At 42.7% G+C, this 24,103-nt stretch overlaps 1 protein-coding gene across 1 annotated transcript; it reads left to right on the forward strand.

Annotated features, from left to right (window-relative positions):
- The first annotated feature begins 8,306 nt into the window (after positions 1–8,306).
- Positions 8,307–15,839, forward strand: PCK1 (phosphoenolpyruvate carboxykinase 1). Its single transcript, XM_064730164.1, has 10 exons — positions 8,307–8,395; positions 8,643–8,906; positions 10,281–10,462; positions 11,077–11,280; positions 11,632–11,819; positions 12,647–12,809; positions 12,929–13,153; positions 13,248–13,379; positions 14,091–14,186; positions 14,756–15,839. Exons 2-10 carry the CDS (start codon positions 8,683–8,685, stop codon positions 15,208–15,210), a joined length of 1,869 nt encoding a protein of 622 aa, XP_064586234.1. The 5' UTR covers positions 8,307–8,395; positions 8,643–8,682; the 3' UTR covers positions 15,211–15,839.
- Positions 15,840–24,103: the final 8,264 nt, after the last annotated feature.

Genomic DNA, 24,103 nt, shown 5'->3' on the forward strand with positions numbered 1-24,103 from the left:
TCGGGTTGTGCCTAAGGCACAGGGAAAGCCAGCCTTTGCTCTCCCTCCAGTGCTCATCTTGACTTGTTGGAGACAAATCATTTCTGTAAATATGAGTGATTCTTGCAGCAGAACAAAAGCAACTCTTATTAAATTAAAAGACTTAATGCTTTCAAGTATTGTCTATGGTCTTAAAATCCTGCTCCATACTGTAAATGATTATAATTATATAGCATGACAAAAAACCAAGACCTAACAGAGCACAAATGTGGGTTATATAAAAGGGGAAGTACTTAGCATAAGCTTATTGGAGCTGAAAGTACCAGGGATGATTGATTGCTTAGGCACAAGTCAGGGAAGTGGTCTAAAAATTATTAACCATAATTGCAATTTGTCTATTAACTGTTTCATCTAACATTATGATATATTTAGAAACAATAATACACAATTTGCTCCTTGTGGCAAACAGCAGAGCTGCGTGCCTGGATCTGTTTGGAAGAAGGATGTTTATTGGGAAGCATATCACTTATTCCATTTCAAAAGACATTAGTGTGGTTATGCAGTTAACTACACCTCAGTGACTTCCACTGTTTTTACAGAATACTCTTTAATCCAACAGATAGCAAAGAAAGTTTTTAATACGACTTGCCTTAGTTACTTATTACAGGTTTCTGTTGCTGTTTGTGCAAGGGTGGAAGAGTTAAAGGTTTAAAAGGCAGAAAGTTTTCCTCTTGTTTTGACTAAACTAGGGGAAACGTGCTGGAGCTGTGCAGAATTTGATTGCCAAACACAGATAGAAGATACACAGTGAGAAAAGATAGTAAAGGTTTAACCCAGCTGATGTAAGAAACAAACTCCAAGGATGCCCATGTTTCCTTCTTTTATCAAAGCACTGTTAATCTTTAATCAGGAAAACAGTTCTGAGAACAGCTCTTTGTGCACAGCTGAACAGACACCAAAACTTAGAAGTTAATAGGATCACTGAAGAATGAGACTATTAAATGATTGTCCTAATAAATCTGTGAGTGACACGTACAAACCCAGAGGAGTTCAAATTCTGCTTCCACGTGGATGTGCAGCAAGTCCAGGTTAAACCTTGCAAAATCAGCAGTAAGGAGGCAGTTGGTGGGTTCAGAAGAGCATTGGGTTCCTGTGCACTTCTTTCCAGCTCAGATAACAAATCCTCTTGGGCATTAAACTTTCTGAGGAGTCCAAATCAACTTCTTAATTCAAAAATCTAAAGAAATCAAGAAAATTTAAGAGAGCATTTAACAACGTGTACATTAATGTCACTTCACTGAACAGCAGGTGATGTAGTCCATGATATTTATCAGCAGAAATACCTTAAATCTTAGTTTTCTGCACTGCTACAATGTTGAGCCATCACTTAAAGTCCACAACCAGCTAGCCCCAGGCCTTTCCATCAGGAACTGGTAATGGAAATACAGTAAAACAGGCTTAGTTGTACATCTTTTCTGCTCCTGTAAGAAACAAAGTCAATTTTATAGTCTTTGTAACTTAAACACCAAGATGAGGCAGTGTCTAGAAAGCAGATGAGAATACCTGGGTGACACGTTTTGTGAATCACAGTTATTACTCCATTCAGAGCTGCCTCTACAAACTGAAAGTCTCTTGATCTGTCATTCATACCCATCTTTTGTTTAAGATATTATGGGCAGAGAACATCTATGCTTCATCTAAAATAAAAAGGTACTTAGTGCTATTTAGAGCAAATACCTGAAACTTAAAAGGTTAGCAAGTGCATGGGGGTTTTAATTTCATTTGCAGAATGCAAGATGATTGCTGTTCATTTGTACATGGTGGTTTAAACACCCATGTAAGAACCTTCTCTTTACATGAACAGTATTGATATACACATATATCTTCCTGAATCAGTAAATTTGGAGAGAGTTACATTGGTCAGTCAAAGATGCACACATAGCAGTCAGAATTATATCTTCCTAAAAGCATAAGAAAAAAACTCCCATGATTTCCAGGGTCCAGTTGAACTCCTGATCTCTCTACTGAGTGTTGTTTGTAGAAATAATCATAATTGTGGCATTTGTCTGGTAAGAACCATTTACACTGACCAAACAAAAGTGTCTTTACATTGAAAAGATCCCATTGTTGTCCACTGATGTTGCCTTATGCCTCTTTGAATGTTTCTGAGCAGAAATGTACAGTATGTAGGATTTCACCTGACCTGTTAACACTTACATAAGAATTTTCCAGTAAACAGAGGATTCGTTACAGGGATTATTGGTTTTTGTGCAATGTTGATTTTCCTTCAGCTGCCAGGTTCAAGAACCAAAAGGTATGTAGTGCTTGACATAGGCACTTTTGGCTTCTGACCTTTAGATGTAGCTTGGCTTTCATTTCTGCATAATCAGCTTTTCTATCCTGTTGTTTGGCTTTTAGTGTTATAAAATGCTTGAAATATTAATCAAAGCTGTTTTCCTGGGGAAAAAGTACAGAACAAATCTCACTTGAAACAGAAGACAAGGTTTAGCCCAAGTTGCTGCTTTTGTGTTGCTATTGAAGGAGAAAAGAGTTTCTAATAAATGCTTTACATTTAAAGTAAGAACTTACTATTTCCATTACAGTAACCTAGAGAGAACCCAGCAGGGACTGTCTGTGGCACAGACAAAAACGAGAAAGATAATTATCATGTTTAATTAGCTTTTAAGCTTCTCTAGCTGGGAACTATCAACCAAACTAGGAGAATTCATAAGAACAGGGAGAAATTGGCATTGTCACCTCCCAACCACCTTCCTAGGAGATGATAAAGGCTTGGGGATGTAGTTACATGTCCAAAGTCAAAATGGGAAATCCATAGCAGAGGAAGAAACAGAACCTAAACCTTCAGAATCTGCCCCCACTCTTACTGGCTAAAGCCATCCTTCTTCAAAGGAGTCAACTCAAGAAGGACGTACAGAACTGTGACCAGTGGGTCAGACTGCAAGTAAAAAGAGACTGAAATGTTGAGGGAGAACAAAGGTATGAGGGAGGATTTAAAGAAAAGAGAAAAAGCCTGTGGCACAGGTAGAGCTGGGTAACCATGAAAGAACAGCTGCCAGCACAGTGCTGCTAGCAGGCAAGGCATCACAGAGAAATAATGAACAGTGTGCAAGAGGAAGGAGCCAGGGGAGCCAGGGTTGTCCCATCCTACAAAAAACAAACAAATTTAGAATATAAAAAGGTGCTTCCCTGTCATTTCTTCATGCCTGAGGAGGTGAGGTCTCTGTAAAGGGCACAGCTAGCAGAACACCCCAGGAAGCTGAAATTCTTGAACAAGAGGTGCTTGAACTCATGTGCAAGGATTTGTCTGTTCCCTACTCAAGTAGGAAGCAGGAAGTCCTTGACAGCTGCAAACACACACCTCTGTGGTAAAGAGATTTCACCCCAGCAAGGGTAGCCATTTTTATTTGCAAACTGGATTTGGAGCCATTTGGGCTTTGTGGGACTGAGCACAGCAGATGCTGAAAGTAAAGGGAAACACAAACCTTTTGCTGACTGTTTTTCACTCTTGTTAGTATGGTTTGTCCCCTTCTCTTCTGGCTGTGGTTCTGCTGTTCATCCAGCAAAAAAATCCTGCAGTAACCATGCAAAAGTCATAATTCTGTTGTGGCTAGGGTAAAAATCAAAGTCTTGGTGCGCCCAAACTCTCCACATGACTGAGACTTTCTGCAGAGAAGAGCTCCCAAGCTGACAAAATTACACATACCTGGCCACTGGTCAGGTGCCAGTGCCTACAGAGCCTATTACTCACATACTCACACTGATCCTTGACAGGGTTTTTTTTGAAAAATCACAGCATTCCTTTAGGGAAGAGTCCCCAGATTAGAGTCACACCTCAAGAAATGGCTCCAAAGGAGTGACTGCTTATCAAAGTTAAAATTACATGTCTCAATCCCATCTTCAGAGCTGAGCCTGCAAAAGTGAGCCTAAAAATAAAGTAGTAATAATAACAATAATAACTATTTTATCTGCCAAAGCAGAACAACAAGAAAGAAACCAGTGTGCCCATGATGTAATGTCAGCCTTGGCATGTAGTGTGGCACAGTCAGGACTTTCCCTAAAATATAGCCCAGGATTGAGCACTTGAGCTGATACTAAACAAAGCATCAAAGCTTGGTGACTGTTTAGAAACTTTAAACATGCACCAGTGCATCTTCCTGGCTGATGAAATTTGCTTCCATTTGTTTTGAAAAATGTCTGTTGTCAAGCTGAAAATGCTGGACAGGTTAATGGAAGTACAGTCTAATCATGATAAATCTGGGTATTTTTTTCCACTCCTCCACCATCAGAACAATCCACTTCATTTTGAACACAGGCCAAAAAAAATCACATTGCCTTTTGTAGGGATCCACAAACAGCATATTTTACAATCTGCCCAATCCCATATGGATTAGGGCTGGAAGGGAGGTGAGCAGGAGGCAAAGCGCGGTGCCCCCAGCTCGCTGCTCCCTGTTGTGGCCGGTGGCAGAGGCTCAGTCCCAGGGCTCACACGTGGAGGGGAGCGTGGCACACGTGGCAGGGCCCCCAGCCCTGCTGCAGGTGGGTCAGTGCTGAGGAGCTGCTGCCAGAGAGGGGCTGTGGGGCACAAACGTGCCCGGCACCGTGCAGGGTCTGGAACGAGCCCTTGGCTCGCTCACAGGCGCTTTTGCAACCTCAGGCAATTTGCACGGTTCACGTTTTCCTTTGGAAATCGAGAGAACGATCCCTGCCCTGCTCTCTCTGAGCTTGCAAGGGCTGCCCTTGGGTCTGGACTCTGTGGCATCCAGTCCAGCAGCTGTCAGAGAGTGCTCAGTGTCAGCTGAGCAAAACACCACAGGAATAGCAATCCAGAAGCAGTGCTCTTCCCTTGGTAGAGCAGCTCAGAGAATCTTTAAAAACCTACAATTTTATAGCAAAATACCCAAGTGACAAACTCCTTGGAGGTGACAATATGTAGGAGAATTAGCAATGGGAGGGAAGTAGAATTTCTGAGTATTATTATATGCCATTAACAACTTTCAGATCTCGCTCTGAGTGCTTTGTTGCACCTTGGTTTGTAGTGATGAGTTAAGCTTCCTTTTTCTGACACTTTTTTTGAGCATCTAAAAACCTTTACATTTATTGAGTTCCAGTAAGTCTGTAAAACCTGAAGTGCTCAAAAACTTCTGTTTTGAGCAACCTGAATGGTGTCCATCAAAGCAAACATCCTAAAACCCCTCCTTTCAAGGCACTTGTTGAACACTGTCATCTTGAAATGTCAGATTCACACACATTTAAATGATTTGACAGCTTCCAAGAAGGCACCTGATAAGCATCACATTCAAGTGTCAAGAAGCACAGAGAAAAAGTGCCAAAAAAAGTTCAATCAGAAGAAATCGTATCAGCTATTAGATGAGCATTATAATGCAGCTACTACTAAAAAAGGCTTCTCATTTAAATGGAAAATAAACTTTACATTCAAGACAACTATTTTTTAAAAGGCCTTACATTTCCCCATACCACCTCCTATGTTTGCCACTCGTGAAATCTTCCAGAAACTGAATCCTGACAGCAGCCCCCACTGGTACTGGGTGACACCTCAAGACCACTGAAACTGAGCCATTGCAAGTGCTACATCTGGGTTTTTGTGTGGGAGACAGTGGGTGTTATGAGATTTCACTGTCTTCACATAAAACCTTTAATGCCTTCTGCTGGCTTTCTAAAAGCTGAATCTCTAAATGAGAAGATTCTTGAAAAAAATCCTGGCCTTGATTTGCATATGCTCCAGTTATTTCACTGCACCAAATACTATGTGTGTTTTATATAGGGGCTTGAGGCTTACTGTGTGTTTGTGATATGCTTTGAGATCCTCTGATGGGAGGTGTTACCTAAATACAAGTAATTTGATGCTGAAGTGTCTAGAATTCCCAGTGGACATCTGTACTCGAGCCCTGCTGCCATCACAAATGAAAAACATTTGGAATCCTTAATGTGATTTTTAATGGACATATGTTCATAACACAGTGCCACCAATTTGGCATATTTAGTGTCTTCTCAAGAGAAGCCCACAGTTTGTATAGCAAGATTGTGGGAGGTTAGGATTGCAGTGCTAGAAAATTTGCACAACACCTGCCTGACTGTAATTTAATTGGCAGAAATTAATGCTCTGGGTTTGGGAATTTTTTTATTCCTCTCAAAACCTAGAGACACGAGGACTGATTCTGCTGTATTACACTGTTTTATGTAAGATTTTATTCTGATTTTATTTGTGCTACAATATGATAATTTCCTGGTCTACTCTCTTCCTGACAACTGAGCATTGCTGCCTTACTCTCAATTATTTCTATGTACACTGACTTACCTGGCCAACAAAAAGCACTCAGTATTTTTGTACTTCTCTGGAAAAGGGCTCTGCTTAGTATTACTACAGATTATGCTCCATTTTATTTTTAAGGAAGGTACTTTATGACATGTTTTAAAAGGAAAATATTTCTCATCAGCTCCACCAGCAACACAGTATGTGGACTCTTAAGACAAACACCAGCTTTGCCATTATTAAATTGCTTTGGGATTTTATCTTTGCTTACATCACAGCCCTATCTGGAGCAGTCTTTAGCACCTCTTATCCCACCAGATTTTTGTTTTCCTTTTCAGGAATGTTTGGCCTTGCCATGCATCAAGGACAGCCCCTCTTACCTCACTGTTTTCTTCCCTTATTTACAAAACACAATAAAAGGCTTTGCGGGGGAGATAGAGGGTACAGTCCCAGAGGGTGTTCCTGCAGAGAGAGAGTCAGCTCTGCAGTATTTTAGACTACAGTCCTGATCCCTGCTGCTCTGCCAGCCTGGCTTTTTGGGGGCTTGCAAGTCACTGCTGGCTGCCCCAGCAAGAACCTTGCTGCGAACATCCAACTGCCTCACAAACCTGAGCAACAGCTGGGTTGTGAACACCCTTTATACAAGATAAGTCAATTTTGTTGCTTTTCAGAACTCCCTGAAACTTAACTGGGAATCCCAGATTTCCTGTTCTGCAAACTACCAATGACAGCCATGGTAAGAACCCCATCAATACAAAAAAGTCACAAGTTAGCACAAATGCATCACCTTATCCAGGCTCCAGATGCTTTGCTAAGACTGGGTATAAATAGAGGGAGAAGAAATAGCAGCAGGGCTGTTTCTACAGTTCTACTTGTCTGAAATACTTCAGTCTTCACACACCCAGACTGCATGGACAAATAGACATGAAGACCACCTTTCTTTATGGTCACAATTGTCTAAAATGGAATAGGGGAAGCTAAAGACAGGCATGCAGAAACAGAGACGAGCTCAAAGTGTCTGAGATGACACTCAAGTGTCTGATATCACACTGAGATAACCCTCAGAATTATAAGAGTAGTAGTGGCTGTTGATACCAGATAGTGCCACAACTGAAACAGATCCAGACTCAGGTCTGTGTATGTGCACATGCACACAGTGCACTTCACTCACAGAACAAGTGTGCAACCCCAGTCCTGAGCAGTTCTGTGCTTTTGCTCTGAGTATAAATTTAGGGATGGGTTAATATTTTATGACACCTCGCCCCCACAGAACTCCCAGTAAAATAAAACATAATATTTGAAAGAGGAGGTTAATTATTGAGACAGTTGCCTCTCTGCCTCTTCTGAGGTTGTAGCAATAGGAAATAACTTTCATTTGCAAGAGCCTAAAACAAGCCATAAACAAAAACTTCCTTGCCTGCACTGAAGGAACCCCAACACTTAGATTTATACTGCTAGGGATGTTTTTAGAACTGCATAGACAAAAATAAGAGCTGTGGGCCTTACGTAGTGGTTATTCAGGCCTGTCAGTGCTCTCTGTTGAACTTTATACCCAGATCAGGCAATGTTCCCAAGGTGAGTAAACACCCCTTGGACGAGCCTCCACTTCACAGCCAGCTAGTGACCATCTGCCTGCAAAATGTGCCAACTGCACTTTGCCTCTGTGCATGACCTCCGTGTTCCTGGTTCCAGAAACTCTTTGTACTCAACCTTTCCCACACGCCGAGAAGTTATGACGTTTTTGATTTCAAAGCCAAAATGGATCAAAGTTTGGTTAAACTGCTAAATTTTGTAACTGCTTCAAAACAGGGGCTAAGAACCTCCGCTTTCAGCATTCATTAATCAAGCCTGTTAAATGATTACCCGGCCAGGGCTGCTTTGTTGACAACTCTGCATGATGACAATGTCAGTGGCACTGTCCCAAGACACATCCAGTGGTGATGTAAAGGCCAAGCCTCCTTCACCTCAACTGGTGGGATGGACACTACCATGAAGAATATTTAAGGAAGGAGGTGCATCCTTGGAAAGCAGCAATTGCAAGAGAGCTCCAAAGCAAGTGAAACGGGCTCAACTGAGAGGTACAGCAAAATCCTCTCTGGCATCCAGCTCCAGCTTCCATAGACAGTAAGTAGAATGGCCTCTATTTTTCCATCTTAAATTAGTAGAATGGCCTCTATTTTTCCCACCTTAAATTAGTAGAATGGCCTCTATTTTTCCCACCTTGATCCAAATTCCCTACCTTGATTTTAAAGCAGTACATAATCAAGTCCATTGCAAATTCTTTGCGTTACACGTTGTTAGGCTTTGTGACGCTGTTTGGAACATAGCTAAGCTAACACAGGTAATTTATTTGCTTTTCCATTGTGATCAGTATTTTACAGCCATCAACAAGAACCACAGCAGCTTCAATAATGCCCCCACAGCTGAAAGCCGACATGAACGTCATGCCCAAGGTTGTGCAGGGGGATTGGGAGAGTCTGTCTCCTGAAGCCAGGGATTTCATCGAGACCAATGCCAAGCTGTGCCAGCCTGAGTGCATCCACATCTGCGATGGCTCGGAAGAAGAGAACAAGAAACTTCTGGACATCATGGTAGAACAAGGCATGATCAAGAAGCTGAACAAGTATGAGAACTGGTGAGTAGCCTACATGAAGTCAAGTATCATCTCAGAACTGGAAAATTCATTTTCTATCCTGTTTACTTTAAAAACTTCTTATAACTCTCCAATGTTTGCTTTCCATGAACATTTTGGAACTTTAGCTTACATAGGTGAAATACTCAGGAAAAGCAAACTTTTTCCTCTAAAAATTAGATAAAACATATTATTCAGTTGGACTATCAACTGCACATTTTCTCTGTTGATTAGTTACATCAGGGAACTGAAATAATGTCATGAGACTTAGGCAACTTATCATTAGCAACGCTAAATATTATTGAGCAAATCTTCTTTTGAAGAATTCTACTATTTTAGCCAATTAGTTTATTCATCACATACTTTTTTGTGGCATTCAAATAGGTCTGTGGGTGTTCAAATATTATTCAGTACAGGCATTATTCATATCGTGCCGATGAGCTTTGACTCTAATGTATTCTGCAAATACTTTTTTCAAATATTTCATAATTTCTCCCAACTAACTGAACGTGAAAGGAGAATATTAACAACAAGAGCATACTTGAGAATTACGTGCCAACCACGAGATCTTCATGGGAGAAATCTGCAAAGACTTTTGAATAACTAAGTGCAGGAATTTGGCAATCTGTTTGCAGACTATTTGGGAGAGAAAAGGGCAAGATTCACCAGATAAATTATTCATTGTTAATTATATGCTTAGCTGTAGTGATGATGGTTATGACAGCCCAACTAGAACATTTTTATACTCGTGGAAAATTTCGATGCACAGAGGTGAAAATGTAAAACAATCCCCTCTATCATAAATAGATGGCAAAAAAATTCCTTAGAGGGGAAAAAGAATCCCCTTTAATGAACTCCTTCACTTTTAATGATCGTGCTTATACTCAGTATTTCCTTTGTGATGCCTCTAATTTAAGGGACTATGCCAATCCACTAAGCTGGGTTCTGATCCCTCTGGCACTTATACCAACACTTAAACTACTTTCCTTGGCATCCACTTAGTTTGAGGCATCATTTTGTGGTCCCCATACAAAACAACCTCACACTGATGAGAATGAGAATTAAACAAGATTAACTTTTCCCTGAAAGTTAACAACAGAGAATAAGGCTGAGATAAGGGGCAAAGGAGTATTAACATGTAACAAGAATTTCCTAGGCCATATGATTTTTTATTATTATTGGAAAGCCTTATATTCTCTGATAAAATTGCTTTATCTGACTGATTTTTGAGGTTATCTGTTATACTGCTTTGTCACGAATTTTTGACTTACAAAGCATTGTTTTAGCAGCCTTTTGGGCTAAAGTGGACCCACAGGAGGGCAAAAATGCTATATTGATAATTAAAGTCTAATTCCCTGGTTTTTTGGTGAAATGCAGCTGGTTGGCTCTCACTGATCCAAGAGATGTGGCAAGAATTGAGAGCAAAACTGTCATCATCACTCAAGAGCAGAGAGATACCACTCCAATACCTAAAACTGGAACCAGCCAGCTGGGGCGCTGGATGTCTGAGGAAGATTTTGAGAAAGCCTTCAACACCAGGTTCCCAGGCTGCATGCAAGGTAGGCAAGAAAAAGATAATTGACACTGAACTTTCAGCAATGCTGAGACACTTACTACTGTTGCAAGTTACTGAAAATCTTTAAAGAACGGTTTTAGCTGAAGATTTAACTTTATCCCCCCGATAGTCACTTCACTGGTTTATTCATGCAGATCTTTACCATATACCCAAATACCTGGGCAAGGACAGTCCTCAGTCTCTTTCCAGCACTCTTGTTTTCCTCGAGAGGGGCAAAGTACAAAAATTCTTATGACTTGGTTCAGGAAGTCATGCAGCAACTGAGGAACAGATAGGAAATGAGATGAGAATGAAGGTCCTCTCATCCACAGCAAGAATTTCAGATCCAGGGATTTACACTAACAGAGAACTTGGCCTTCACCTCCCCTTCCTCCTGGCTAGACAATCTGTCTGAACTGCTGCTTTCAGCATTTAAGATAAAACTTCTTGCTACACAATTAGACAAACAGAAAGCTGCAGCTCTTTAAACATCATCAGAAGCTGTCACAAGACAAACAGCTTTTAAAGGACTGAGAAACAACCTCCATGTTTATAAAGGTTACTTCAAATGTTCCTTGTTTTGCTCTTGGCCACATCTTGCTACTCCCTGTTTTCCAGGACGTACGATGTATGTGATCCCCTTCAGCATGGGGCCCATTGGGTCACCTCTGTCCAAGATTGGGATCGAGCTGACGGATTCACCCTACGTAGTGGCCAGCATGAGGATCATGACACGGATAGGAACAGATGTTTTGAAAGCCCTGGGCAATGGGGAGTTTGTAAAATGCCTTCACTCAGTTGGATGCCCTCTGCCGCTGAAAGGTAAGAGCCGTTAAAAATCCAGGAGCCATAAAAAACCCCAGGAGCCATTAAAAACCTCTGGAAATGCCCAGGGCTGTGTTTTGGAGCTGAGTGCATGTCCTCAGCACATGGGACACTCTCACCAGAGAAGTTCAGGGTGGTTCTGTAACAGCACTAGGTACAAAACTCAGTTCAAGGAATCAAAGCCCAGTGAGAGTTTGATGGAAAGGAGATCATTATCCCTAGTACTTACCAGGGATTTCCTTGAAGCATATGCCCTGGGTTGCTGTCAGAGGCTTGATGCTGATGAAACAACAGCGTGATCAAGCATGGAAATTGCTGCATTCATGACTACAACATTCTGTTCTGCAGAGCCATTAATCAACAACTGGCCGTGCAACCCGGAGCTGACGCTGATTGCTCATCTCCCGGATCGCAGGGAGATCATTTCCTTTGGCAGCGGCTACGGAGGGAACTCCTTGCTGGGGAAGAAATGCTTTGCTCTCCGGATTGCCAGCAGACTGGCCAAGGAGGAGGGCTGGCTGGCAGAGCACATGCTGGTAAGAATCTATGCTGTTAAATCTTGTGTGTTTGAACAGCCGTTAAACCTCAAATTAGAGCCACATAAATCCATCACCCGCCTGGCCATCAATGGAATTAGTCTCATATGGATAGTCCTGTAACTTTAGATAGGAATCTGTTATGTGCCAGGCTCATGGGGAATAGAAAACTGCTTGCAAGGCCAAGTACTAAACATTTAAAATAGGACCTGTCATGATATAAAACAAGCAAAGTTTGGAACGTCTGAGAGTGACTTCTTGTACTCAAAAACCTGCAAATATCAGATTTTCTAAGGTAGTTGTGCTATGTAACCTTCCTGGCTTTAATTTCTGCTGTCCTTTAAACATTCTACCACCATAAAATACCACTGAAAAAAACAATGTCAAAGTGCATAAGAGAGCAGCCTTAGGAAAAAATATCTGTGGTCTTTGAGAAGAGCAGAAGAATCCATGCACAAAGTGCTTTCCTTTCACTCCACTTGTGCAGCCAAAAGAATATTGCCTGGTTTTCTTCTGTCTTGACAGAGAAACACAGATGTATAAGGTCTTTAATCAGCAAAATAAAAAGAAATGTTTATTATATACCGACTTAACATTTTTTAAAAATATAAGAATTTCTTAGATATTCTAATGGGAAGAAGAGTTGACTCTGATTTTAAAAATACAGCTTGAGTTATTTGTCAACAATATTATGTGGTGCTTCTTCTGTAGGAACAAATGTGCCTAATTAAATATTTTATCATTTCCACTTGCTGGGAGACAATCTCCAAAATGAAAAGCGCAAGAAAAAAAGGCTTTGTTTAACAGTTGCATTAATTTTTCAATAGATCCTGGGAATTACCAATCCAGAAGGTAAAAAGAAGTACTTTGCTGCAGCATTCCCTAGTGCATGTGGAAAAACTAACTTGGCCATGATGAACCCAAGCCTGCCAGGATGGAAAATTGAGTGTGTGGGTGATGATATTGCCTGGATGAAGTTTGATGAACAAGGTATGGAAATAAAATTGGAATGTTTTACAGGTTGCTGTAGGTGCAGTAAGACATGCTACAAACTTCTGGATAGAATTAAACCAGTATGGTTCACTGATATTTTATCATTTAACTTCCAGGCAACTTAAGGGCAATCAATCCTGAAAATGGCTTTTTTGGTGTTGCCCCTGGAACCTCAGTCAAAACAAACCCCAATGCTATTAAAACCATATTCAAGAACACCATCTTCACCAACGTGGCAGAAACCAGCGATGGAGGTGTTTACTGGGAAGGCATTGATGAGCCCCTGCCAGCTGGGGTGACAGTGACCTCGTGGAAGAACAAGGATTGGACCCCAGACAACGGTACCTGGCCCACCCCACGGCCCTCTCTTTGGCTTTCTTTGGAATCAGTGGATAAATTCAAGTTAATTCTGTTTTGTTGTGCTGCTCTGTGCAGGAGAACCGTGTGCTCACCCCAACTCCAGGTTCTGCTCCCCAGCCAGGCAGTGCCCCATCATGGATCCAGCCTGGGAGTCTCCCGAGGGCGTCCCCATCGAAGGGATCATCTTTGGAGGCCGCAGGCCAGCTGGTAAGGGATGCAGCAGCCACATTCCCAGGCTGGCCACAGAAGGGCTGGCACACAGCTGGGCATAGCCACAGCTTTTGCTTTCACAGCTGCAAAAGCAAGGAAATAACCACGTTAGTCCAATTCCTCTGTGTTAGCCTTTGGCACACATGCTTCCAGCCACTGGTGTTTCAGTGTCTGAGGTGCTTGATGTTAACACAAACCAGGTAATAATAATAAAGGGCTGGAGAGAGATCAGGACCCACTAACATGGGTAGCAGACACATAGAAAATTGCTACATTGGTCTCAATTTGCCTGTAGTTTAGTTAGCAAATGGTTAGAGAAATGGTTAGAGTTTTCGATAGTTTAAAGAAAAGAAGTAAAATAAATTTTTCTGCTAAAGGTCACCTAAAGTTGGAAAGTAAATAGAAGTAATGCTAGATCTGACTCTAATATGACCACAGGATCAGATTCTATTTCCACTAAAATCTGCTGGAGATTCTGATGTCCCAGGTGTCTCCCACTGGATGTGTTCAGTAATCAGGAGCCAGTTTTGAAAACATTAATTCAAACTTCTTTGCTGTAAGAGAGCAGGAAATGAACTAATTAAAAAAAACCCAGGAAAAATTATAATACATTATCCAGTAACGTGTTCAGCACTATATCAGATGGCAAAACCTGTCATAAAAATGTTTGTGGACCTCTAATTACTCAAGTGATTTTGTTGTTTATAGGTGTCCCTCTTGTATATGAGGCCTTTAACTGGAAGCATGGAGTATTTGTAGGAGCAGCCATGAGATCTGAAGCAACAGCAGCTGCTGAGCACAAAGGTAAATCAAAATTTAATCTGCCTACCTGTATTAAAAGCAGGCCCCTCTGGACTGCCTGCCCTCTCCTTCCCCTTGCTCTTTCACGTTTCAGTCTTGGCAGCTAATTTTGCAACCTGTGCATTTTCACAATAGAAAATATTTGTACTGGAATTAACGGCCAAATTCTCTGTAAAAGTCAAATTAAGCAAAATAATCCCTTAGGTGGCAAGCATACAGAACAGGATGCAGGCACAGGGTTGCCAGAAGCCTTGACAGTGAGTTCTTGTTACAGTCTGGGATAAACAAATTTAAATTTTCTCTTCTGCTAGAGCTCAACATAAATGTATGAATGATAGGCATCTCTTGAGAATCTTCATTTAAGCTGCTTGACCTGAGATTTAAGAAATTTAATAACAAAAATTAATTTCATTTGTGCCTTTTGTGCATCAAGGATAATGCTTGTGTTGTTTCTTAAAGCTCACAAGGGTGGTGAAGGGATCATGGGTAAACCCTGGGAGGATCTGAATCTTTGTGCTTTAGAATAAATGTGCTATTGATTCCCTTACCTTCTCCATCTGTGTTTCAAACAGGCAAGGTCATTATGCACGATCCATTTGCCATGAGGCCTTTCTTTGGCTACAACTTTGGCAAGTACTTGGCCCACTGGCTGAGCATGGCCCATCGTCCAGCTGCAAAGCTGCCCAGGATCTTCCACGTGAATTGGTTCCGCAAGGACAGCCAAGGGAAATTCCTGTGGCCTGGCTTCGGGGAGAATTCCCGTGTGCTGGAGTGGATGTTCAACAGGATTGAAGGGAAAGCCTCTGCCAAACCCACGGCCATAGGTTACATCCCCACTGATGCTGCTTTGAACTTGAAAGGTTTAGAGGACATCAACCTGACTGAACTGTTTGATATCTCAAAAGATTTCTGGGAAAAGGAGGTAGAAGAAATCAAGCAGTACTTTGAAGTGCAAGTTAATGCTGACCTGCCCTATGAAATAGAAAGGGAATTGCTTGCCTTAGAGATGAGGATAAAACAGCTCTAAGCTGGTCAAACCCACAATTATTTATCAATTCGCACACACTAAGACAAGGCAAACACATTTTACCAAATCACCACTGGAAGCATAACAGCACACTGATGGGCAGGGGGTTATAATGAAAGTAGGTCATAGCTTAGTTAGGATATAGATACAGAGACATTCTAGAAATAACTCCAGACCTAATGATTTATAACTACATCGGTTGTTGTGAATAGGTGAGCAGCTGTGGGAGTGCACGTGCACGGGGTCTGAAACCCCTGTTCTGTCACTTACATGCACACAGAGCCATGATGGGTGTAAATTATTTGCCTAGTTCTGCATGTACAATCCAAACCAATCCAGCCTTCAAGTTGTAGCACATTGTTTCCATCACAGAAACCTCTGGAGTCTCAGACTCCAGTCGAAGGAGGAGAGAAAATTAGATGCTGTATATATGTATTACCTAAACATATTTCATGTCTTAAATACTTTTTAGAAAAATGAAGTTGTAACTATCAGAGTGAAAGATGACTTTATATTACTAATGCATATTTAAGATATTGCTATTATATATGACTCATGTTCTTGTGATTTCCAGATGTTTTGAATGGCTTGTTCTTAAACTATAAAATAAATGTTTATACAAAATATTACCTCATTTCCAGTATTCTTGCTGTTTATAAACTGCATGCACATAAATCGAGGCTCCTGTCAATAGCACAGCACAGGCAGAGATGCACATGTGGAAGTTAGATGTTGACTGGAGTTGATCTGCTGCTCCTGAGCCAGCCAGTTTAAGCCACATACTGTCTTTACAACTTCAATTCAAGCCAAAGGAATGATCCAAAAATTATGATACCAGCTGTGAGCAGTCATCCAGATGGTGACACACTCTCCATAACTGGGCATTGTTAGTTACTGCAGGCATTTATAAAATAAACTACCCTCTAGGAAAGCCCCATATTAGGACCTTGATCATTTGTTAAATTCATAGGATTTGTCCCTGTTCCACAGCACCTTGGCTTTTGCAAGAGTAATGAGTGAAGCTGTTGAAGTAAAGACAATTTGGGAAAAAGTTTTCCAGATTTTTTGGGATGCCTAAAGCCTTAGAGCTCAATGAAAATCAGGGCAGGAACCTGTGTTGGCTTCCTTGTAAAGCCAAGACACTAAAACCAGCCCATGTTCTCCCAATTAGAGGTGTCATTTATGTGCTTCCCACATCCCTGGCAGGTATCCTGCTTTTTCACTTTGAATGCTTGATCTCCCAAAACATATTGCAAATATTTGCTTAGCAAAAAGAAAATCACTTACATTGTGTAATAAGCCTTTTTACAGACTTGCTTCCTTGCAGAGCAAACAGTGCCAGGGCTGGTCAACAACTGCCCTTCAAAGTTTGCTAGGAGAGGTCACACAATCTGAAAAGGCTCTAAACTACCCCCTGACCCCATGTTTAAGACTTAACACAAACATCATCAGTTCTGAGTGAATAATAGAGCCCAAGTCAATGCATAGGTCACACAAAGAACAGGCAATGGAAAGCTGTGAGGGAGGTGGAGGAGAGTGGTGCAGCCCCTGTGGAGATGATCAAAATCACATCTGTATCTCTTATAGTGTCCTCTTGAGTGGGCTCCAGATTAACAGAAAAAAAATCAAGGTGGAAGTCAGTAAATAAGACAGAGGAAGTAAGCCAAGGAAGACTGGAATATACACTCCTCAGATTCAAGCATTACTATCAAGTGGATAAAACAAAGTTGTTAATAGAGTAATTCTATAAATAGCTGATGAACAGCCTGGGCCATCCACAAGTGGTGTGACAGTGCTGGGCTGGTATTTGGATGGGTCTGAGGAGAGCAAGGAGAGCTGAGACAATCTGTCATGGTGATCTCAGTTATGGCCAGTTACAGCCCCAGGGTTTCTTATGGGCCTCAGGAGAGGATCCCGGCCCTGAGCAGTGCAAACGTGTTCCAGGCACAGCTTGAAATGCTGCCCAGGACATGTACAGAAGCTTGGGGCTTTCCAGAGCTCCTGCTCTGCCTTCCCAAACACAACCAGGCTCAAACGAGTGTTCCAAAGGAATGGCTCCTTCCTCCTGCCAGGGGAATCTGTGCCAGGGCCCAAGCCCAGCAGGCATATGGGCATGGGAAAGCCAAGTGACACTTCTCCCACAAAGTGCTGCTCCATGAGGAGATGCAGATACCATCACTGGGGTCCTACAGCACACACCCAGCTCTAGCATCACTGCTGTTATAAAGTGCTAACTGCCTTGAGAACATCTTACCCAGCCCAAAACACTGGCTCTCATATTCTGGCTAAACCCCTGCTTGCTCCTCCTCACCCCAAGAAATCAGGGAATTTTCTTTCCTTTGACCACCACTGCCCTCAGGCTCTGATCTGGGTGTTTTTTCCCTTGTAACACAACACAACCCATGGACAGTGTCTATCACGAGCTCCTCTGGAAAAAAATATTTAAACCATTTGTGGTTCTCCACTGCACACATTTTAACCACATGCACCTTTTCAAACACTGCCCAGAGACACAGATCGTTCCGGAAACCAGAAAATGGGGGAAAAAACCTGCTGTACTGTAAAGAATGAGAACAAGAAAATGAGTTTTTGCGTGAGTCATTCAACAGCTCCTTTGTATGTAAATATATCCTCAACCCATCAGCATCTATGGGGAGTACAATTTACATTTTGAATGATCAAAATGTTTAGTATTGGCAGAGAAAATGTTTAAAAAGGGAGAAGGCGGTGGTTTAAAATTTAGAAACTTAGTCGACTGCGCCAGATTATGATCTCAACTCTTCTCCCTCCAACAAATACTATGCTCCATAAAAACAAAATGCTTTTAAATTGAAATTTGGAAGTTCCCCTGATTTTCAAAAGAAAGAAGGGAAGGCAACAAATGCAATAAATTTCAACAAATTAGTAGAGAAATATAAAACTTGGCCTATTAAATGCAATTCAGAGAAGGGAAGCACAGGCAAGACTAACACATGAAGTGTACAGAGCCATAACATTTGCAACAGCTGTGTTATGAAATGCACTTGGTATTCTGGGAAGTGAGAAACAAAATACTTTGTTAAAACACTTGTGGATGTACCGGTGGCTTAGAAAAAGAGAGACAAAATTAACATCACTGTTTAACCATTAATGGTTTTGAGGATGTGATCTCTGGTACCTCGTTTGTGCCGTGATTCACTGGACAGGAACATTGTGATGGATGCACCATATCCAGGGAAGGCTGTGCTCAACCACCTTAAATTTAGCAGAGTCCCTTGGGTAAAAGCCTGGCCTCCGTGCCAAGTTCTCCTGTTAGCACAGATAAATCCAGAGCTCAGACCTAGACCTTGGCCCAATCCTTGCACAGGTTGAGAAGCCTCCAAGCCCGATGCCATCCTTTGGACTCATTTCTCATGTTTCAAGGTCAAGTTTTGACTGTGTTTTGTCTTGTTCCTTCAAATCCCCTTCTCAGATGTCAGTCTCAGCAGTAATTAGCTTGAGTATATAAGATATCCATGCACCTGGATTCTGTCAACATCATGAAGGTTAAACCAAATAAATAAATAAACCTGAAAAGCAGCATCCAGCTTGCTGCAGAACTCGTGTTGGAAAACAGTGAAACCCAACTTCAAACTTCTCACAATTCTGGGATGATATTTTCAGGAAAAGAAGCAAAATTCAGAGAAATGGCATTTGTGCTTTGGGAAATGCTGTTTTCCAAAAACCTTGGCTACCATAGTAACATGATTTATTCCATACTTGCGGCAGTATAGTCAGTCAGCTCCCCAACTGAAAGACAATTATTGTAACTAGAGATGTACCTGGCTGGAAGACTGTGGGAATGCTGCTATGGATGGCAGAGCAGAGCACTCTGAACTCCAAATTAGTAATTGTTAGTGTTGATCGTGGAGGACATTTCTGGCAGAGGTTTAACCTCAGCAGTACAAAAGGGCACATTGGTCAAATGAGTGTTGGCAAATCCCCCTCACCAAGATTCCAAACCACGTCCTGCCCCATCTGTGTGTCCTTATGCAAAACAGCTAGGTGGGGAAAATAGGAAAGAAAAAATCCCTAATTGCTATTGTATTCCTTTCCTGCATTCTGCAGCCACCATGGATACGTTGGCTGCAAAACTTTACCAGAGAAGGATTTTGTGAGCAAATTGCAGAAATCCACATATAATAATATGCAAAATTCAGGCTGTGTCTGATCCTTGCAAACAAAACACATGGTTATGGTTCCTTAGCTATAAAAGGCCATACAAAAGACCTCAGAGTTGTCTCTACCCAGTGTGGAGGGCTTTGTTCTGCCTTTGATGCCATCAGTGAGAATCACCTTGAAATTTGTTTTGCTCCTCCTCACACTGGTACTTCTTTCCATGCCTTTTCTCGAGCGTAAATGTGACCAGACGTAATTCTGAGATGATTCTGCCTTCAGTTTTCCTTCAAGCTGATAAGCTGCAAGCAGAACTTTTTCTAATACACATCCCAGAAATGTTCTTTGTGTCTTCTTTGGAAATGTCAGATGCTGGCCATTGGAAAAGGGAAAACATCTGGTTTAATTCTCCCGAAGGAACATATCAAAGTTTTTGTGTTGTTTTTTTATCCAGCCTCAGTGCCTTTTGTTCATCTAAAAAATCCCTTTATAAACTCCTGCATTTCATTTTTGTTGGTTTTGTTCTTTTTTTGAACCAAGAATGTAGTTTGTGTTCCTTTTCTTGTAAAGCATCACAAGGCCATTTCCCAGGTTGAGATGGCCAAGGAACGATCCCTCCCAGAAACTTGATCCTGATAAACAGCTGTTCTCCAGCACAAACTAAGCTCATCCTCCACAGAAAATAGCTCCTAGGCTCACAATAAATAGATCTTACCCCTGCTGTGCATAGATTTGTGGGCTTTAAACTGAACTGATAGTCTGAACTTGTCATGCTTCCCATCTCATCAGAAATCCTAGAAAGGGCCTGTCACCATGGTGGAGGCTGGCACAGCAACAGCACAAATGCCAGCTCTGAACGTGAATAGAACAACAAAACCTCGTTTTACCCACTGGAAACCATCACTATATTTATCTGTGTCTTCCTGAACAGATGAGAAACTTCCCATGGTGTTCTGGAGCTCCAGATCCTGAGAGCAGCTATGAATAGCTGCTTTAAATTTATCCAGGGTTGGAAAGAGACCGAAACCCAAAGCTACAAGATGATGGCAGTTCAGCTGGCTGGGAAACCAGCAGAGCCTTGCAAGGGGCACGGAGACAAATTCCCACCCATAGGGTGAACAACATCACCATCCATGTCCAGTAATGCTGTGGAAGTGGGGTGACTTTGAGTGATGTGGGATCATGAGAGGTGCAGCTCTCCCAGGAGTTATTCCTGCTGGCAGGAGCCAGGAAGGGGATGAGACCCACAGGGAACTTCTGCCTTGACCCTCACTGAGCACCCTGAACTCCCCTGTTCCTTTTCCTGTAGTTCATTCAGGTCTGCCCAGGCTAAGCGTGCCTGGACTTTTGTTGTTTTGTTCCACCTCAGTCCTGGATTGCCTTATATAACAATTTAATGGAGAGCCACATGGCCAGGATAGTGGAACTGGACAGCAGAACTTGGGTGGTGTCCAAAAGAATCTGCAGAAAAACAAACCCCAGCAAAAACCTCACATTCAGCCTGGTTTTGCCTATCAAAGTGATACTATTAACAGTTATGTCAAGCTCCAGAAGCAACCAATAGGGAAAAAAAAAAGCTATAAATTAGCTATAAATTTAAACTAGGACAAGAGTTGGGAAAGGGAGGGGGAGGCTGTTTGAGAGCTGTGGGTTGAGTGGTGGTCTTAGAGTATAAAAACAATAGGCTTCTGACACTAATAAGTAGAAGCAAGCCTTGGATTCTGTGGCGTTTTCTTGGTCTTTATTCTATAAAGACAGAAATCTGGCTCTATTTCATCATAGTTATCTACACTCAGACACCCTTCCACCCTTGAAGGAGATTAGTAGTGATAATGCATCTGGTACCTGCCCCAGCAATAACAGATCTATGTGGAGAAGATTACAAGAAATTGTTTGGACTTCTGCCCAGTCCTAGAAGTCCCACCAAGCATTTCCAAAAGTCCCATCAGTTTTTACGGCTTGTCTCTCAAGAAGGCTGCAGAAACCTACATGAGGGAGAGACTTTAAAAAGATTTCTGCAGACATTTATTTCTGGCCAAATTATGATTGCTTGGAGGAAAAAGAAGCCACCATACAAATCTTGTTAGAGACTTCAGCAGGAACTCACAAACCCATGCAGAACCAAGATAAGCTAAAAAAAGCAATTGCATCCAGGAAGGAAAGACAGACCAGCCAGCCAAATGCAACTCTTAATTCCAACCCGTGACAGACCCCTGGGGCAGCTCCAAAGCCACTTAGCACAAGTGTGGAGCTGGGCCAGGAGGAGTCGCTGGCACAGGAGAGCAGCTCTGGCAAGCCCCCGCTGCAGTTTCACTGATGGGGACAGACTCAGACAGGCTCGGTACCCTCAGGACCACTCCCCAGCCCCAAAACCCCCCAGCTGACAGCGCCAGGGACACTGTGATCCCTGAGCTCCCTGCACACGTGGGACAGCAGAGGAACAGCACATCTGTCAGCAGCACAAACACCCGGCAGCGCTCGCTGCGGCTTGGCAGGAGCTGGAGCAGCCGTCTGCAGTCCAAGGTCTAAAGGGCAATCTGCCTTCCAAGGCTCCTGCAGCTCCAAGGACCTGAGTCCTGGGGTAAATATCTGTGGCTGGGCAGCCCAAAGGTCCCTGCACATGCCCTGCAAGCACCGTGCCCACTTTGAGCTACACAGGAGGTGAATTTCCAGGGAACCCAGGGGGTGAAACAACACAGAGAGCATCCCGAGAGGCTGAAGGTGAATCCCTGTGCCCCTCACACCCTCCAATGGACCTCACCAGATGGGCTGCTCTGCCAGCAGAGGTGGAGCACACCAGCACAGCATTACCAGGCACTGGGAATATTCTCTACAGCAAGGAAAAAGTGCTTTCTTTTCAGGGACAGTGCAGAGAGCTGCCAGGAAGGTGACTGGGCTGATCATTCTTGTGCAGGGCTGTGGGCTGCTGGCAACTGCCCGGTCTGGGGGTCCCCAGGCTGCACTGCTCAGTAGGAGGAAGGTAAAGGAGGGGGACCAGATGGTTTCTAGCAATGACAGCTACAAACCTCCCTGCAGGCTGTGTCACATCGCTGCTCCATCTCCAAACAAGCAGCTCTCACATGCAGCTACACCCTTAGACAGTGGGAGCTGGGAGCTCTTCTGTTCCACTTGCTGGAGAGCATCAATCTCCCAGTGTCCTGGCCCAGGTGAGAGTGTTTGCTGGATGCTGTCCCTGCTGCAGGCACAGCAGGAGGGCCCTGCTCCCAAGGCATTTATGATGGTGCCAGGATTTTTTAACTATGAATTTGAGCAGAGTTGCACCCTAAATGTCACTGCCGGGCAGAAGGGAAGTAATGAATCTCCAGCAATATTCTCAACATCATGATTTTAAAGCATAAAATGGATATACAGTGCAAGAACCCCTACAGCTGTGGCTGCCTTGGTGAAGCCATTAACAAATGCAGTTTAACACGTCCAAGTGCAGCCAGCCCTCACTCCAGGCTGCTGGGTCTTTCTCCCATCCTTCTCCCCCCATTGCTCTGCTTATTGTTTGCTTCATTGTTAATCCCACCTAATTTAAAAATAGGAAATTGATTTCTTATGTATCCATTACAAACCAAATCATTTCTTTATTACAGCGAGGATCATATTTCATAAGCAAGTCATGGAAAATTAAAACCATGCCTGTTGCTTTGATGAAATAATGGAGAAAAGTGCTGGAGGGGAAGGCACAGACAGCTGGGGGCTGTCATGCAACCAGTGGTGCAAGTTAACTCTTTGCTGTCACCCAGGGCTCCCAGCACTGCCTGTTCTCCTCCTCCAGGCTTCTGGTGTAGTGCTAAGAACTCCCTCACTCCTGAACCTCCAAAGCACCTCAGAGAAGGAGTGCAACCCTCTGAACAAAGTGGGCCAGTGCTTGTGGAGCTTTTGTTGTTAACACAAGGTTTGCAGCCTGCCTGTGTGCAAAATCAGATTCCTCCTAGTATTGACACTCCTGAAACTCAGGAAATCGTTGCTGTTGCACAGTGTGCAAAACAAACAGGGACAAACACCAGCCACACTCAGCCCAGGAGTGCTTGTAGCATAAATATTTCCAGTCCTTGGGCATGTTAGACTTTGTGCTGTGCTGCTGGGAAGGGGCTCAGGCTGAAGGGGAGCCACAATTGCCTGGGGAGATCCCATTTACACCCAGGTTATGTCAGTGCAGCAGGCACCACAGCAACAGCGAGTTAGCAATGTCCTATGGGGTGGATTATAAATTAAAACAAAATCCTTTGTGTGCATTGCAGAGGATTTATGGTCTGTTCTGTGAACCTCCCTGTGGAGCAGACAGGACAGGGGTCCTCTGAAGAGCAATCCAGATAAGTGCTACAGCCCGAGGACATTGCAACATCCAACCCAAAGTTCATTGGCTGCTTCATTAACGTGTTGATCTCCAGGAATTACAGCCAAAAACACCCTCTGCAATGTCCCCATCAGGAGCAGAAAGAACACTGAGCTATCACTGCAAAATTCTTTTCATAATGTATCATCTGTAGGTGTGTCCATATAAAAATGCCATTTTTGAGGACAGAGAATAAGCAAAACTGTCACAACAGACCACAGCCAGGCTCCATGAGAGTGAAGGGCAGCAGGAAAGATTGCTTTAGAGCAGTAATTCATGTCTAGCCTGTTCAACTCTGAGTACACCTTTTTGAGCAAGTAACTATTAGTTTAATTTCTTTGGGGTAAGAGTCTCCCATTTAGAAAAGAAGCCCCTAATTTACAGTATCTTGTAAGTCTGTGTTGCTCTCAAAGC

This window comes from Zonotrichia leucophrys, chromosome 20 (genome assembly GCF_028769735.1).
Source record: "Zonotrichia leucophrys gambelii isolate GWCS_2022_RI chromosome 20, RI_Zleu_2.0, whole genome shotgun sequence".
In the NCBI taxonomy this organism is placed as follows: Eukaryota; Metazoa; Chordata; class Aves; order Passeriformes; family Passerellidae; genus Zonotrichia; species Zonotrichia leucophrys.